This window comes from Coregonus clupeaformis, unplaced genomic scaffold (assembly GCF_020615455.1).
Source record: "Coregonus clupeaformis isolate EN_2021a unplaced genomic scaffold, ASM2061545v1 scaf0847, whole genome shotgun sequence".
NCBI lineage: Eukaryota > Metazoa > Chordata > Actinopteri > Salmoniformes > Salmonidae > Coregonus > Coregonus clupeaformis.
Genome location: NW_025534302.1, coordinates 210,225 through 227,100, shown reverse-complemented (window position 1 = coordinate 227,100; position 16,876 = coordinate 210,225). Strand labels below are relative to the sequence as shown.

Below are 16,876 nucleotides of genomic sequence, written 5' to 3'. Positions count from 1 at the left end.
CGTAGCCGGCCACGACCGGGAGACCCATGGGGCGGCGCACAATTTGCCCAGCGTCGTTCATGGTAGGGGAGGGAATGGCCGGCAGGGATGTAGCTCAGTTGGTAGAGCATGGCGTTTGCAACGCCAGGGTTGTGGGTTCGATTCCCACGGGGGGCCGGTATAAAAAAACTTTTAAAAACTGTAAGTCGCTCTGGATAAGAGCGTCTGCTAAATGACTAAAATGTTTTTAAAAAAATGTCGTGACCTGAATATACCCAGAATAAGATGTTTGAATGTTAAATGACGAGGCAGAGGCATTGATGCGAGTAACCAGTCTTGTTCAGTATATTGCAATACATCCGGGTATCTCAAGTACACCGGTAAAACACTGGAGTTGCAGTAATGAACATTTACCAACAGATGGAATCATTGTGCCATCTTCCATCCATAACATAAGATGTCAAAATGACTTTGTGTGCCCGTTGGGATAGCAGCTAACCGCTACACACAGCCTACATCGTTGTCACCATATTAGCTAACATCAAGTCAACATAGCTACTAGAACTAACGCATTAGTTGATCAAATGTGCTTGTTGGATTCATTCTGTAAGTAATAAATATAATTTAACTGCAACAACAACCTCTCATCAATGGAAATGCATTGGCACTAAACCTGTATTTGGCATGTTTTATAATCTAGGAACCTTTAGCCGCTACAGTACTAGTCATCAAAGCTGTTGACATTAAAAAGATTCACTACCTCATGAATGTTCCATCAGTATTATTCCACCATGTCAGAGAATACAGGTGCGGATTGTGAAAAGGATAATGTAACAAATTAATTAATAATACATTGTGCAGTAGATGTTTTAAATTCTCACTCATAAACATTTGGAACTAATCAAACAACACATGGTTTCCTTTGTACTTCTTTAAGTAACATTATTATTTAATGAATTAAGTGAAAAATAAAGTTGTCTGAAAATAAAATAAACATTTTCCTCAACTGCTTTACCAACTGCAATCAACAGATGGCGATGTGCGGCTTTCATGCGATGTTGCTAGTGTGACGTATTTTCTAGTGGACGGGACGGTTCTTTAACAAGAACAACACGGCTACTGATTCAACCACCTAGGTAGCTTGCTAGCCAACATACAACCGGAACATTGACGCTCTTTAGACCATTTCGGTGAGTTTAAAATACGTATGTCGTATCCACCAGTTACCCCTTAATTTTCATATTTACATTTTTGTTAGTCAACTAGCTGGCTGGTTAAGTTAGCAGTAGCCTAGTCGCTAATGATAGCTACCTAACGTTACCTCGCTAACAACCCCGACCATGAGCTCACTAAGCTACTCCCCTCCTACTAAAGAAGAGGAGAAGGAAGAGGAGTCTGTCACAGTAAAAACAAATGTAAAGGGTGAAGCTGTTACAGTTAAAGAAGAAGACGTTTCAGTGAAAGAGGAGGAGGATGTTACTGTGAAAGAAGAGGAGGATGTTACTGTGAAAGAAGAGGAAGAGGAGGATGCCGTGTTGGGAGTGAAAGAGGAGAAGAAGGAGATGACTGTCACAGTGAAAGAAGAGGAAGACGTTTTTGAGGTCAAGGAGGGGGAGATTACTGTCACATTGGAGGAGGAGGAAGAGGAGGTTGGAGATATGATGAACACCCGTGAGTACTATCTATCAATGACACAAACTCTGCAGTTGTTAAACAATGTGTGGATTTAAACGGTCATTCTACTGAAGTTCTACACTTGAATATTGTAATATTCAAATGTGTCAGCATACTGAATTGTAATTGGATGCATTCTACCGTCTTATCATACTGCGCTATGATTGGTTAAGACCATCCAGGTGCAGTGTTGCCATCTTAGCGACTTTGTCGCTATATTTAGCGAGTTTTCAGACCCCTCTAGCGACACATTTTCAAAAAAGCAACTAGCGACAAATCTAGCGACTTTTTCTGATGTTATTGGAGACTTTTGGAGACTCTGACGTGAAAGCACGTATAGTTCTTACTCTTCTCAACGAGCAGCGGGTGCTTAGTTACTCCCAAAGCACTCACAGGCGGCCCAGTCCTCGCGCAGCAGTCCCTCCCAGCTGCAGTCAGAGCAGGAGATGTTCACCCCTCCGCGTCCAGACTGCAAATGAATCGCGCATGCGGGAAGCCGCCACTGGCTGATCCCGCCCTGGCTTACATTCAGGGCGGGATGTAAATGTATGGTGTTTTTTTACTCACTTTTTGTCTCTCCCACGATGTTATTCCTCTCTCCTACAGCGGTCATCACAATTACATGCATATTGCAAATTAGACGATGACGTCATTTAGCGACCTTTAGGACAGCCAATAGCTACTTTCCTTACTGAGGAGTTGGCAACACTGCCCAGGTGGTAAGGTCATCTTAAAGATGATCATGGCCGGAGACACATGAACATGCCAGTTATAGTTAGTTAATAAAGAGCTACGTTTATAAAGATCATGTCGATCCTGTCGTCCTGCATTTTATTATTTTGTTACAAAACAAGACAAATGTGTCGTTCAGGTGCTGAATTGTTAAACTACACTGTAAGATCAAGAGTGGGCCACCGCCGAAACGTTTATTAAACAATGGATCAAATGCATCCAATGACATTGACTGAAATACTGTAGCCTAGTCCTCAATATCTATTATTATAGTGCCCTGCTCACCCTAAAAAACATGACATTCCATGAGAGCAAGATTAGATGAGAGTAGTACGTTCAAAACGGGATTGATGACCCTGATTTACGACCTAAATGTCAAAGGTCACGTACATGTAGGGGTGTAAAGTAGGTCAGTTGGTTTAGACACTTGAGAGGTTTTAGGTCACTAAAGGAATGTGGAGTCGATTGTTGTTACCAGCAAGAGCAGGTGTTTGGTGAATTTGGTGTAAAGTATGTTTGTTCACTTTAGTAATGTGAGTGTTGATTTGATGATGTGTATGTATGTTCCAAACATTTATATGTGAGTGAAAGTGTGAGTGACTGTGTCTAGTACACGCTCAGTATAAATATGTACACTACTGGTCAAACGTTTTAGAACACCTACTCGTTCAAGTTTTTTTTTTTTTTTTAACTATTTTCTACATTGTAGAATAATAGTGATGACATCAAAACTATGAAATAACACACATGGAATCATGTAGTAACCAAAAAAGTGTTCAACAAATCCAAATATATTTTATATTTTAGATTCTTAAAATAGCCACCCTTTGCCTTGATGACAGCTTTGCACACTCTTGGCATTCTCTCAACCAGCTTCACCTGGAATGCTTTTCCAACAGTCTTGAAGGAGTTCCCACATATGCTGAGCATTTGTTGGCTGCTTTTACTTCACTCTGCGGTCCGACTCATCCCAAAGGATCTCAAATTGGTTGAGGTCGGGGGATTGTGGAGGCCAGGTCATCGGTTGCAGCACTCCATCACTCTCCTTCTTGGTAAAATAGCCCTTACACAGCCTGGAGGTGTGTTGGGTCATTGTCCTGTTGAAAAACAAATGATAGAAAAACAAATGATGGGATGGTGTATCGCTGCAGAATGCTGTAGTAGCCATGCTGGTTAAGTGTGCCTTGAATTCTAAATAAATCACAGACAGTGTCACCAGCAAAGCACCCCCACACCATAACACCCCCTCCTCCATGCTTTACGGTGGGAAATACACATGCGGAGATCATTCGTTCACCCACACCGCGTCTCACAAAGACACAGCGGTTGGAACCAAAAATCTCCAATTTGGACTCCAGACCGAAGGACACATTTCCACCGGTCTAATGTCCATTGCTCGTGTTTCTTGGCCCAAGCAAGTCTCTTCTTCTTATTGGTGTCCTTCTAGTAGTGGTTTCTTTCCAGCAATTCAACCATGAAGGCCTGATTCACACATTCTCCTCTGAACAGTTGATGTTGAGATGTGTCTGTTACTTGAACTCTGTGAAGCATTTATTTGGGCTGCAATTTCTCATGAGAGCCAGTTTTCATCAAAGCGCTTGATGGTTTTTGCTACTGCACTTGAAGAAACTTACACCTGTTAATTGAAATGCATTCCAGGTGACTACCTCGTGAAGCTGGTTGAGAGAATGCCAAGAGTGTCCAAAGCTGTCATCAAGGCAAAGGGTGGCTATTTGAAAAATCTCAAATATATTTTTGATTTGTTTAACACTTTGTTGGTTACTACATGATTCCAATTGTGTTATTTCATAATTTTGACCTCTTCACTATTATTCTACAATGTAGAAAATAGGTAAAAATAAAGAAAAACCCTTGAATGAGTAGGTGTTCTAAAACGTTTGACTGGTGTACTGCATGTCTGTGACACCATGTATTCAACATTTTAATGGAAGAACATTCATTGCTTTGGAGGCACAGAGTTGCAGGGAATGACACACACATTTAATGTAGACGATATTCGGATTCCGTGCTTGAAGTTTTGTCAGGGCGGAATTGTTTTTTGCCACACATTGTGTTGTGGCCATCTGTGGCTAGTTGTCCATTTATTGTCATCAAGACACTTGAACAAGGCAATGGTCAGGTGACTCACCAGCTGGAATGTTGCTTATGATTTGAAAGAGTTTCTTGCTGTGGTATCTTGTCACCACACCCAGCTGCTTCTTGGTGGTGACATCAGTATTTTCATCAATAATCAACGAGTAAGACTCATTCCCAATGTCCTTTTATTAGTTCCTCATGCACTGCAGGCCCTATAAATGCATTTGTGAGCACTGCGCATTTTCGTTCTGTGGATATTGTGGATATTGATTCCTTTCTTTGCAATGTCTTTGACAACACATCCCAGGTGATCTACAGTTGCATTGCTGGAGTGGCATGCAATATGTGCAGCCATCTGTTTTAACTGTGTTATTCCCTCTTACGGATGTAGTTCCTGTGTCAAACAATGTTCTGGCATTGGAAAACGGAGCAATAAGATCGGCGTGGTGAGCTGGCATTTCTGATTAGCGATACCTACAGCAAGCTTTTCTGTCATCTCCTGGGATGCTCTTAATCCATTCCATTATACCCTGTTCTCTTTCCCAGTCTTTGCAATATTTCCGCGCATATTTTGCCAATTTACCTGACATTCTGACAGTAGAATCGTGTCTAGCCAGTAAGCTAGCGTATGAAAGCAGTTCCTCTGTCCTCACCCAGAGAGAGAGCACGTTGTTTGATCCTTTCTCTCCCTTGCTGTGTTGGCTCTAGTCATGATTGGGAGGACTGGGGGGGTGGTCAGGATACAATGGACGAGGCAAAGAAGAATTGTGAGGGGAAAGTATGTAGCTAGCTAGTGCGGTTGGTTGTTGAATCTCACACCACTTGCATTGCTACTTTCCTCTTACTCACGTGACTCCGCCGCCTACTGCAGCGCTCTCTCAACAGTACACACACACCCTACGGGCAATCCCTCCCAATGACTCTCGTGAGCACCCGAGGGGTGTAAGGTTGGGAAAGGCCCGCTTTTTGGCCCCTTCTGGTGGCTAGATGACTCGTTTACAAAGTGTGGCAGCTCTCAACAGAGACTTAATAGACTGCAGCTGCGCAGCTTGCACACCTGGCTGCCATTAGGGCAGTGGCACATAGGGATGTAGTGGCATTGACACGGTGGAAGAGGGTTTTGAGGAGGACAGAGAAAGAGAGGAAGAGAGAGAGAGATGGAGGAAGAGAGAGAGAGATGGAGGAAGAGAGAGAGAGATGGAGGGAGAGAGAGAGAGAGAGAGAGAGAGAGAGAGAGAGAGAGAGAGAGAGAGAGAGAGAGAGAGAGAGAGAGAGAGAGAGAGAGAGAGAGAGAGAGAGAGAGAGAGAGAGAGAGAGAGAGAGAGAGAGAGAGAGAGAGAGAGAGAGAGAGAGAGAGAGAGAGAGAGAGAGAGAGAGAGAGAGAGAGAGAGAGAGAGAGAGAGAGAGAGAGAGAGAGAGAGAGAGAGAGAGAGAGAGAGAGAGAGAGAGAGAGAGAGAGAGAGAGAGAGAGAGAGAGAGAGAGAGATGAAGACAGAAGGAGAGGGGGAGAGAGATGGAGGAAGAGAGCGAGAGAGATGGAGGAAGACAGAAAGAGAGGGAGAGAGATGGAGGAAGACAGAAAGAGAGGGAGAGAGATGGAGGAAGACAGAAAGAGAGGGAGAGAGATGGAGGAAGACAGAAAGAGAGGGAGAGAGATGGAGGAAGACAGAGAGAGGTGGAGGAAGACAGAAAGAGAGGGAGAGAGGTGGAGGAAGACAGAGAGAGAGGGAGAGAGGTGGAGGAAGACAGAGAGAGGTGGAGGAAGACCGAGAGAGAGGTGGAGGAAGACAGAGAGAGAGGGAGGAAGACAGAAAGAGAGGGAGAGAGATGGAGGAAGACAGGGAGAGAGATGGAGGAAGACAGAGAGAGGTGGAGGAAGACAGAGAGAGAGGGAGAGATGGAGGAAGACAGAAAGAGAGGGATGAAGACAGAAAGAGAGGGAGAGAGATGGAGGAAGACAGGGAGAGAGATGGAGGAAGACAGGGAGAGAGATGGAGGAAGACAGGGAGAGAGATGGAGGAAGACAGAAAGAGAGGGAGAGAGATGGAGGAAGACAGAAAGAAATGGAGGAAGACCGAGAGAGAGGGAGAGAGATGGAGGAAGACAGAGAGAGAGGGGGAGAGAGATGGAGGAAGACAGACAGAGAGGGAGAGAGATGGAGGAAGACAGAAAGAGAGGGAGAGAGATGGAGGAAGACAGGGCGAGAGATGGAGGAAGACAGAAAGAGAGGGAGAGAGATGGAGGAAGACAGAAAGAGATGGAGGAAGACCGAGAGAGATGGAGGAAGACAGAGAGAGAGGGGGAGAGAGATGGAGGAAGACAGACAGAGAGGGAGAGAGATGGAGGAAGACAGAAAGAGAGGGAGAGAGACGGAGGAAGACAGAGAGAGGGAGAGAGATGGAGGAAGACAGAGAGAGAGGGAGAGAGATGGAGGAAGACAGACAGAGAGGGAGAGAGATGGAGGAAGACAGAGAGAGAGGGAGAGAGATGGAGGAAGACAGAGAGAGAGGGGGAGAGATGGAGGAAGACAGAAAGAGAGGGAGAGAGATGGAGGAAGACAGAGAGAGGGAGAGAGATGGAGGAAGACAGAGAGAGAGGGGGAGAGATGGAGGAAGACAGAAAGAGAGGGAGAGAGATGGAGGAAGACAGAGAGAGGGAGAGAGATGGAGGAAGACAGAGAGAGAGGGGGAGAGATGGAGGAAGACAGAGAGAGAGGGGGAGAGATGGAGGAAGACAGACAGAGAGGGAGAGAGATGAGGAAACCTCTGTCGCAAACATTGGACCAGCCAGCACCGCAATGCCGACGGTTTGAAACTCTCTCTGCCCTAGGGTAAAATATTATCTTCCCCGGTGATTTAAGTTAATGTTCAGTTTCTGGAGTTGGGGCTGCATCCATAAAGCTATTTTACAGTAAACAAATTGACAAAAGACTTTCAGCACACTTATAGGGAAGGACGTTCAACAAGCACAGCACTGACACAAATGACTGATGATTGGCTGAGAGAAGTTGATGATAAAAAGATTGTGGGGGCTGTTTTGTTAGACTTCAGTGTGGCTTTTGACATTATCAATCATAGTATGTTTCTGGAAAAACGTATATGTTATGGCTTTACACCCCCTGCTATATTGTGGATAATGAGTTACTTGTCTGACAGAACACAGAGGGTGTTCTTTAATGGAAACCTCCTACAAAATCCAGGTAGAATCAGGAATTCCCCAGGGCAGCTGTCTAGGCCCCTTGCTTTTTTCAATCTTTACTAATGACATGCCACTGGCTTTGAGTAAAGCCAGTGTGTCTATGTATGCGGATGACTCAACACTATACACGTCAGCTGCTACAGCGAGTGAAATCACTGCAACACTTAACAGCGACTGAAATGACTGCAACACTCAACAAAGAGCTGCAGTTAGTTTCAGAATGGGTGGCAAGGAATAAGTTAGTCCTAAATATTTAAAAAAAACTAAAAGCATTGTATTTGGGACAAATCATTCACTAAACCCTCAACCTCAACTAAATCTTGTAATAAATAATGTGGAAATTGAGCAAGTTGAGGTGACTAAAATGCTTGGAGTAACCCTGGATTGTAGACTGTCATGGTCAAAACATATTGATACAACAGCAGCTAAGATGGGGAGAAGTCTGTCCATAATAAAGCGCTGCTCTGCGTTCTTAACAGCACTATCAACAAGGCAGGTCCTACAGGCCCTAGTTTTGTCGCACCTGGACTACTGTTCAGTCTTGTGGTCAGGTGCCACAAAGACGGACTTAGGAAAATTGAAATTGGCTCAGAACAGGGCAGCACGGCTGGCCCTTGGATGTACACAGAGAGCTAACATTAATAATATGCATGTCAATCTCTCCTGGCTCAAAGTGGAGGAGAGATTGACTTCATCACTACTTGTATTTGTAAGAGGTATTGACATGTTGAATGCACCAAAGCTGTCTGTTTGAACTACTGGCACACAGCTCGGAAATCCATGCATACCCCACAAGACATGCCACCAGAGGTCTCTTCACAGTCCCCAAGTCAAGAACAGACTATGGGAGGCGCACAGTACTACATAGAACCATGACTGCATGGATCTATTCCACATCAAGTAACTCATGCCAGCAGTAAAATTAGATTTAAAAAACAGATACAAATACACCTTATGGAACAGCAGGGACTGTGAAGCAACACAAACATAGAGACATGCATACAAACACACGATAACATACGCACTATACACACACGTTATAGATATGTGGTAGTAGAGTAGGGGCCTGAGGGCACACACTTAATATGTGTGAAATCTGTTATGAATGTATTGTAATGTTTTTTTTAAATGTATAACTACCTTAATTTTTGCTGCACCCCAGGAAGAGTAGCTGCTGCCTTGGTTTGAAGCTCTCTCTGCCCTGGGGTAAAATATTATGATGTTCAGTTACTGCCATAAAGGGCCAGTTGTTCATCTGGAGTGTTTGCCTTCTTTTTGTAGAGAATGTTATTTTGGGACGTGAAGATTGCCCAAGCTACCTGTGAACCATGTTTTTAGTTAATAAATCCCCATTGAGGCTGAACTGCCTCGTCTGTCTCTTGGTTTTTTACTACCAGACGTGGGATTTATTTTACCACCTACGGAGTTGTTACACTGTGTAGATGAAGCTCCCAACCCCACCACTCACTCTGCAACCGTCTGCCTCACTGCCTGATAGTCAGCAGCAGCAGGTCACAGGGAAATTAGTAGATTTCTTTTAAAAGAGACATTTTCAATGGCGGCCGCGGTGCAATTTAGAAGTAGCCCAAAACCCTGCAACCAAAACATTTTTACCCGCTACATAGTTTTCAAAGTAGCCCAATTTCTGGAAAACCACAGACAATCTGAATTAAACTCAGGATAACTGTTGAAGGTGGCTTAGCTCTTAGTCATGTACGTTTCTATGGGAATAAATCCTTAAACTCTAACCTCCTCCGGGGCAGGCTCACTCCACTTTATCCTAAATCAAGTGGCTGAGCTGCGAGTTGAGGACCAATCAAATCAAGTTCCCTCCCTCTCGGGTGATTCCGTGCCAGGACAGCCTAAAAATATATTTGGTTATTATCTCAGATTGTTCTGGCAATTCTCACATAGAAATGTAATTGGGAGGATGGATGTTTGACGTGGTTTTGGGTCGTTCCAATAAATGGGGGCCTTTTGGACATTTTCAAGAAATGAACTTAATAATATCTCTAGCGTTTTATCTGCACTTGTACCACACGGTATGTCAACCCCTGTTACAGACACTTATGTAACTTCCTAACTACTATTTTAAAAAGCAAGTCTGAGAAAATCCAACATGTTGTTATTGTTTAAGTGTCCGTTGTACAAATAAATTCACATATAATATCAAACCGATAAAGTTACCGTTGGGCCTCTTAACAGGGTTGACGATAACAGGGTTGAGGTTTTAGGTGAAGATCGGCCATTACTCCTCATGTGGTGAAGAGCATGGGACCACATGGTGTTCATAAAATTAGATATTTTACATACAGTGCCTATAGAAAGTCTACACCCCCTTTCACTTTTTGATGTCAGTGCCTCAGTTTCATGCATTTAATTACGTTTTTTTTTCTACCTATCTGAAAAAAAGTATATATTTAAAATATAAAACTGAAATATCATAATTGGTTAAGTGTCCACCCAAACTAAACTAAAAAGTTCCATTTTAGTTTTCGTCAGACCACAAAAAGTTTTTTGCCACGTGGCTACAGAAAGTTTTTTTTTTGTTGTTGTTGTTGTTGTTGTATACTTCAAACGGGATTCAAGGTGTGCTTTCTTTCTTGAGTAATGGCTTTTCCTTCTTGCCACCCTACATGCCAGATTTGTGAAATGCTTTGGATATTGTTGTCACATGCACACTTTGACCAGTCTTGGCCATAGAAGCCTGTAGGTCAATCAAAGTTGCCATTGTGTCACGCCCTGGCTCTGGGGACTCTTGTATGTTGAGCCAGGGTGTGAGTTTCTAGGTTGTGTTCTAGTTTGGTATTTCTATGTTGGCCAGGGTGGTTCCCAATCAGAGACGGTTGTAGCTCGTTGTCTCTGATTGGGAGCCATATTTAGGTAGCTGTTTGGCATTGTTTTGGTGTGGTATCTTGTTCCGTTTGGTTTGTGTAACCGTAGGACTTCACGATTCGTATCGTTTGTTGTTTTGTTCGTTGTGTTGTACATTCAATAAATATTATGTACGCATATCACGCTGCGCCCGCTTCTTCTCAGGACGATCGTGACACATTGGTCTCATGGTAGCCTGATCAGTCTCCTACTTACTCGGTCTTTTGAAAGCTCCTTGGTGCTCATGGTTGAGTGTTTGCTTTTGCAATTCACTACCCATCAGAGGGAACCTAGAGGAACGGCAGAATTTATCCTGAAATCATGTGAATCACTACAATTTAACACAGTGGAGGCCAGTTAAGGTGTGTGATTTTTTTGAAGGTGATCGGTTGCTATTAAAAGGGAACACACACACTGGAACGCACGTGGAAAACCAGTCCTCTGGGACGGCTGGGGCCCTCGTGCATTGGCTCTGTGTTTTTTTTTGTCAAAGCATGCATAAAATGCATTGAGTTAGTCTGGTAGAGAGGCATCGTTCGGCAGATAATGGCTAGGTCTTCCATTGTAATCCATAATGGACTGTAGCCCCTGCCACATGCGTCAAGCGTCAGATCCGGCGTAATAGGATTCCACCTTGTTCCTATATTGTCCTGTTGCCTGTTTGATGGCTCTGCAGAGGTCGTAGAGTGACTCTTTCTTTGTTCGTGTCCTCAGCCGTAGCCTTTGGGTTGGGTGCGATAGCCTTGTGTGCTGTAGCTCTGTCCTTTAGCTTAGCACATACCTCGGTGTTGATCCAGGGCTTTTGATATGGGAAGCAGCAAACCTTCACTTTTGGGACCATGTCGACCGATGCATTTCCTGATGAAGCCGGTGATTGGAGATGCTTAGCTTGTCGACGGTATCGTCGGAGTCCCGGAAAATTTGCCCTTTAATTAACCTCTTAAGGATCGGACCCTTTTTTTCAATTTTCGCCAAAAATGACATACCCTAATCTAACTGCCTGTAGCTCAGGACCTGAAGCAAGGATATGCATATTCTTGATACCATTTGAAAGGAAACATTTTGAAGTTTGTGGAAATGTGAAATTAATGTAGGAGAATATAACACATTAGATCTGGTAAAAGATAATACATCATCTTTGAAATGCAAGAGAAAGGCCGTAATATAATATAGGAGTTTAGGCGCAATTTAGATGTTGGCCACTAGATGGCCGCAGTGTGTGTGCAAAGTTTCTGATTGATCCAGTGAAGCATTGTAATACTGGACTATTTTGTATCAGGTCTGCCCAAATGTGCCGAATTGGTCAATTGACACATTTTCAAGTACATAACTATAGAGAACATACAAAAATGATATGGTAATACAAAATGTAAGTTTACACACTCCCAGGAATGTCATACATGATGGATCATTAGCTTATACACTAACTTCCACACATCTAGATGGCCGGGCGGGGTGGGTGTGGAGCCAGAGACAGCAGGGGTTGAAACTGTAGAACCCAGTTTTATCAAACAAAACTATGCTACATTTTATCTCTGGGACACTTAGGATGATAAATCAGAGCAAGATTACTGAATGTAAGTACATTATTTACCTTCAGAGGTGAATGTATCAAACCAGTTGCCGTGATAAGTTTTTTTGTTGTTGTGCACTCTCCTCAAACAATAGCATGGTATTTTTTTCACTGTAATAGCTACTGTAAATTGGACAATGCAGTTAGATTAACAATAATTAAAGCTTTCTGCCCATATAAGACATGTCTATGTCCTGGAAAGTTTGCTGTTACTGACAACAGTCATGCTAATCACATTAGCGTACGTTAGCGCAACCGTCCGTATCACGGGACACCCGATCCCGTAGAGGTTAAAGGGAGACTTTGAGATTTTGACAATGAAGCCCTTTATCTACTTCCCTCGTGGCATTTATTTAATATGCTCTCTAAAGGTGTAGGGTTGTAGGCATCTTCAGAAGATGGGCAGGGACTCTGCTGTCCGGACATTAGGGGGAAGATTGTTCCACCATTAGGGTGCCAGGACAGAGAACAGCTTTGACTGGGCTGAGCGGGAGCTGCCCTCCTGTAGGGATGGGAGGGCCAAGAGACCAGACGTAGCAGAACGGAGTGCTCGGGTTGGGTTGTTAAGAACGCTATTCTGATGATAATCCCCTATTGGAATTTGGCCCCAGGTACCCTCTCTAAGGACAGAGGTCACCATAAAGCAGGCAATCTTAGTGATTGGTCAATCGGCCAATGTTTGATGTACTCAGTGTATATTCGGCAGGTAGCTTAGTGGGGCGGCAGGTAGCTTAGTGGTTAAGAGCGTTGTGCCAGTAACCGAAAGGTCGCTGGTTCTAATCCCCGAGCCGACTAGGTGAAAAATCTGTTGATGTGCCCTTGAGCAAGGCACTTAACCCTAATTGCTCATGTAAGTCGCTCTGGATAAGAGCGTCTGCTAAATGACTAAAAAAACAAAAAACAAAACAAAAACAAAACAAAAAATGGGTGTCCTGAAGTGATTCAAATGTATAGTCTATTCAACCCCCAAGGCAGCCTTGATTTAATGTTTTGACCCAGGGAAGGATGAAACAACGAACAGTGAAGGCCAGAGTATTTAGGTCTGCCCTCCCCTCAGGAGGGTGGCACATTGTTACAAACCTTGCAGAAGAGTCATTTCAGTCTCTCTGAGGTCTCCCTGTACACACCTTTGTTTAATAAAACTCTTAAATATAGAAGTAGTTCAGCTGATCTCTTGCATCCAGCATAGCTGAAGAAAGGGAGGAGAAGTTCCCCTTGCTGCTCCAGAACCAAGCACCAGGGTCTTGAAGGTTATGCATTTTATTGAGGGATCCTTGTAGAAAGACAGTTTTATAATGTAGAGGTTTCATTCCGGTCTCACTGTTTAACCAAATACTCTATTTGTCTTCAGCAGGTGAGAGACCAGACTCTCACAACCAGAAGAGTCCTTCAGGGGAACCAGACCCAGAGACGACCAAACCAGAAAAACCACACCACTGCTCCCAGTGTGGAAAGAGTTTTGCCTGGTTAGGGAATCTGAAATCACATGAGCGCACACACACAGGAGATAAGCCTTTCCACTGCTCCCAGTGTGGAAATGGGTTTACCGAGTTAGGGACACTGAAAAAGCATGAGAGGACACACACAGGAGAGAAGCCTTTCCAATGCTCCCAATGTGGAAAGAGTTTTACCCAGTTAGCAAACATGAAAAGGCATGAAGGAACACACACTGGCGAGAAGCCATATCAATGCTCCCAGTGTGAAAATACATTTTCATCATCAGGGAACCTGAAATCACATGAGAGAACACACTTAGTAAAGAGGCCTTTCCAATGCACTCAGTGTGTAAAGAGTTTTACCCTGTTAGGGAATCTACATACTCATGAGAGAACACACACAGGGGAGAAGCTCTACCATTGCTCAGACTGCGGAAAGAGTTTTACCTGGTTAGGGAATCTGAAATCACATGAGCGCACACACACAGGAGATAAGCCTTTCCACTGCTCCCAGTGTGGAAAAAGTTTTACCCAGTTAGGGAACTTGAAAACGCATGAGATGACACACACAGGAGAGAAGCCTTTCCACTGCTCCCAGTGTGGAAAGGGTTTTAGACACGGAGGGAACCTGAAAGTGCATGAAAGACGACACACTGGAGAGAAGCCATATGAATGCGCCCAGTGTGAAATAAAATTTTCCTCATCCGGGGACCTGAAAAAACATGAGAGAACACACTTAGTAAGGAGGCCTTTCCAATGCTCTCAGTGTGGAAAGAGTTTTACCCAGTTAGGGAATCTACAAACGCATGAGAGAATACACACAGGAGAGAAGACTTTCCACTGCTCCCTGTGTGGAAAGAGTTTTACTGAGTTAGGGACACTGAAAAAGCATGAGAGGACACACACAGGAGATAAGCCTTTACAATGCTCCCAATGTGGAAAGAGTTTTACCCTGTTAGGGAATCTACAAATGCATGAGAGAACACACACTGGGGAGAAGCCCTACCACTTCTCAGACTGTGGAAAGAGTTTTACCTGGTTAGGGAATCTGAAATCACATGAGCGCACACACACAGGAGAGAAGCCTTTCCACTGCTCCCAGTGTGGAAAGGGTTTTAGAAATGCAGGGAACCTGAAAATGCATGAAGGAATACACACTGGAGAGAAGCAATATCAATGCTCCCAGTGTGAAATTACATTTTCCTCATCAGGGGACCTGAAAAAACATGCAAGAACACACACTATAGAGAGGTCTTTCCAATGCTCTCAGTGTGGAAAGAGTTTTACTCAGTTAAGGAATCTACAAACGCATGAGAGAACGCACACAGGGGAGAAGCCCTACCACTGTTCAGACTGTGGAAAGAGATTTATCCAGATAGGGGACCTGAAATCACATGAGATGACACACACAGGAGATAAGCCTTTCCAATGCTCCCAATGTGGAAAACGTTTTCCCCGGTTAGGGAACTTGAAAATGCATGAGAGAATACACACAGGAGAGAAGCCTTTCCACTGCTTCCTGTGTGAAAAGAGTTTTACAGAGTTAGGAACACTGAAAAAGCATGAGAGGACACACACAGGAGAGAAGCCTTTCCAATGCTCCCAATGTGGAAAGAGTTTTACCCAGTTAGCAAACATGAAAAGGCATGAAGGAACGCACACTGAAGAGAAGCCATATCAATGCTTCCAGTGTGAAAATACATTTTCCTCATCAGGGGACCTGAAATCACATGAGAGAACACACTTAGTAGAGAGGCCTTCCCAATGCTCTCAGTGTGGAAAAAGTTTTCCCCGGTTAGGGAACTTGAAAATGCATGAGAGAATGCACACAGGAGAGAAGCCTTTCCAATGCTCCCACTGTGGAATTTTTTTTGCCCGGTCAGGGACATTGAAAATGCATGAGAGATTACACACAGGAGAGAAGCCTTTCCAATGCTCCCTGTGTGGAAAGAGTTTTACCGAGTTAGGGACACTGAAAAAGCATGAGAGGACACACACAGGAGAGAAGCCTTTCCAATGCTCCCAATGTGGAAAGAGTTTTACCCAGTTAGCGAACATGAAAAGGCATGAAGGAACACACACACAGGATAGAAGCCTTTCCAATAATCTCATTGTGGAAAGACATTTTCCCGGTCAGAGGACCTGAAATCACATGAGAGAATAGAGAGGCTGTGGTTCTGACTTATATTTTTGACTAAGAATGAGTGTTTTGGTTTATGCTACATTAAATCAAATTGAATGTATGAAAGTTTACTCAAAAATAGGCCTTCGTTTGTTTTAGTTTTTCTTCTCAAGACGTGATCACATCTAAAATCAGAATATATATATATTTACATGTATTTTGATTATGAATTTTGATTGATTGAATAAAAGTATAGATTTGGATATTAGTATTTCAAAATGTAAATGATTAAATAGATGAATAGAGTTTATTGGGTCTAACCTTAACCTCTTGAATTTGATATGATTTGGATATTGCTACATTAATTTGATTGGATATATGATTTGGATATTGCTCATTGAATTTGAATGGATACATGATTTGTATATTGCAAAATTTAAATTATGAAATTACATTAGTAGAATGATTCTAACCCTGAAACCTCTTGAATTTTGTCAGTAAGTTAATTTGTGTACTAGTCATCAAGTTAAAGGTGTATAAAATGCACTGGCGTTGTTCTGATAACATTGGTGAGATAAACATTCACCACCACGTGAACGTTCCCATCGGTATTTTTCCACCATGTCAGAGAAAACACAGGTGCTGATTGAAAAAAGGATTTGATTAATGCAACATATTTGTATCTGAAAAATAAAATAAAAGGAATATTTGTAACTGTGTTAGTGGATGTTCATTATATAAATCTACATGATGTATTGTTACACCATGTAGGAGCAGTATAGACCTAGTCTGTTCATTAAATACATCTACAGTTGAAGTCGGAAGTTCACATACACTTAGGTTGGAGTCATTAAAACTCGTTTTTCAACCACTCCACACATTTTTGTTAACAAACTGTAGTTTTGGCAAGTCGGTTAGGACATCTACTTTGTGCATGACACAAGTAATTTTTCCAACAATTGTTCAGACAGATTATTTCATTTATAATTCACTGTATAAAATTCCAGTGGGTCAGAAGTTTACATACACTAAGTTGACTGTGCCTTTAAACAGCTCGGAAAATTCCAGAAAATGATGTCATGGCTTTTGAAGCTTCTGATAGGCTAATTGACATCATGTGAGTCAATTGGAGGTGTACCTGTGGATATATTTCAAGGCCTACCTTCAAACTCAGTGCCTCTTTGCTTGACA

General features: G+C 43.1%; 1 protein-coding gene across 1 annotated transcript; it reads left to right on the top strand.

Moving 5' to 3' along the window:
• The first annotated feature begins 1,057 nt into the window (after positions 1 to 1,057).
• Positions 1,058 to 16,399, top strand: LOC121563405 (oocyte zinc finger protein XlCOF6-like). Its single transcript, XM_045216902.1, has 2 exons — positions 1,058 to 1,650; positions 13,482 to 16,399. The coding sequence occupies exons 1-2, from the start codon at positions 1,320 to 1,322 to the stop codon at positions 15,707 to 15,709; spliced, it is 2,559 nt and encodes an 852-aa protein (XP_045072837.1). The 5' UTR covers positions 1,058 to 1,319; the 3' UTR covers positions 15,710 to 16,399.
• The last annotated feature ends 477 nt before the right edge of the window (positions 16,400 to 16,876 follow it).

What these genes read in the sequence shown, in the direction of transcription:
- LOC121563405 (XM_045216902.1), top strand. Translation starts at nt 1,320, where the DNA reads ATGAGCTCACTAAGCTACTCCCCTCCTACTAAAGAAGAGGAGAAGGAA. An exon ending in TGGAGATATGATGAACACCC is followed by an intron (nt 1,651 to 13,481) that starts GTGAGTACTATC and finishes TGTCTTCAGCAG; the next exon opens with GTGAGAGACCAGACTCTCAC.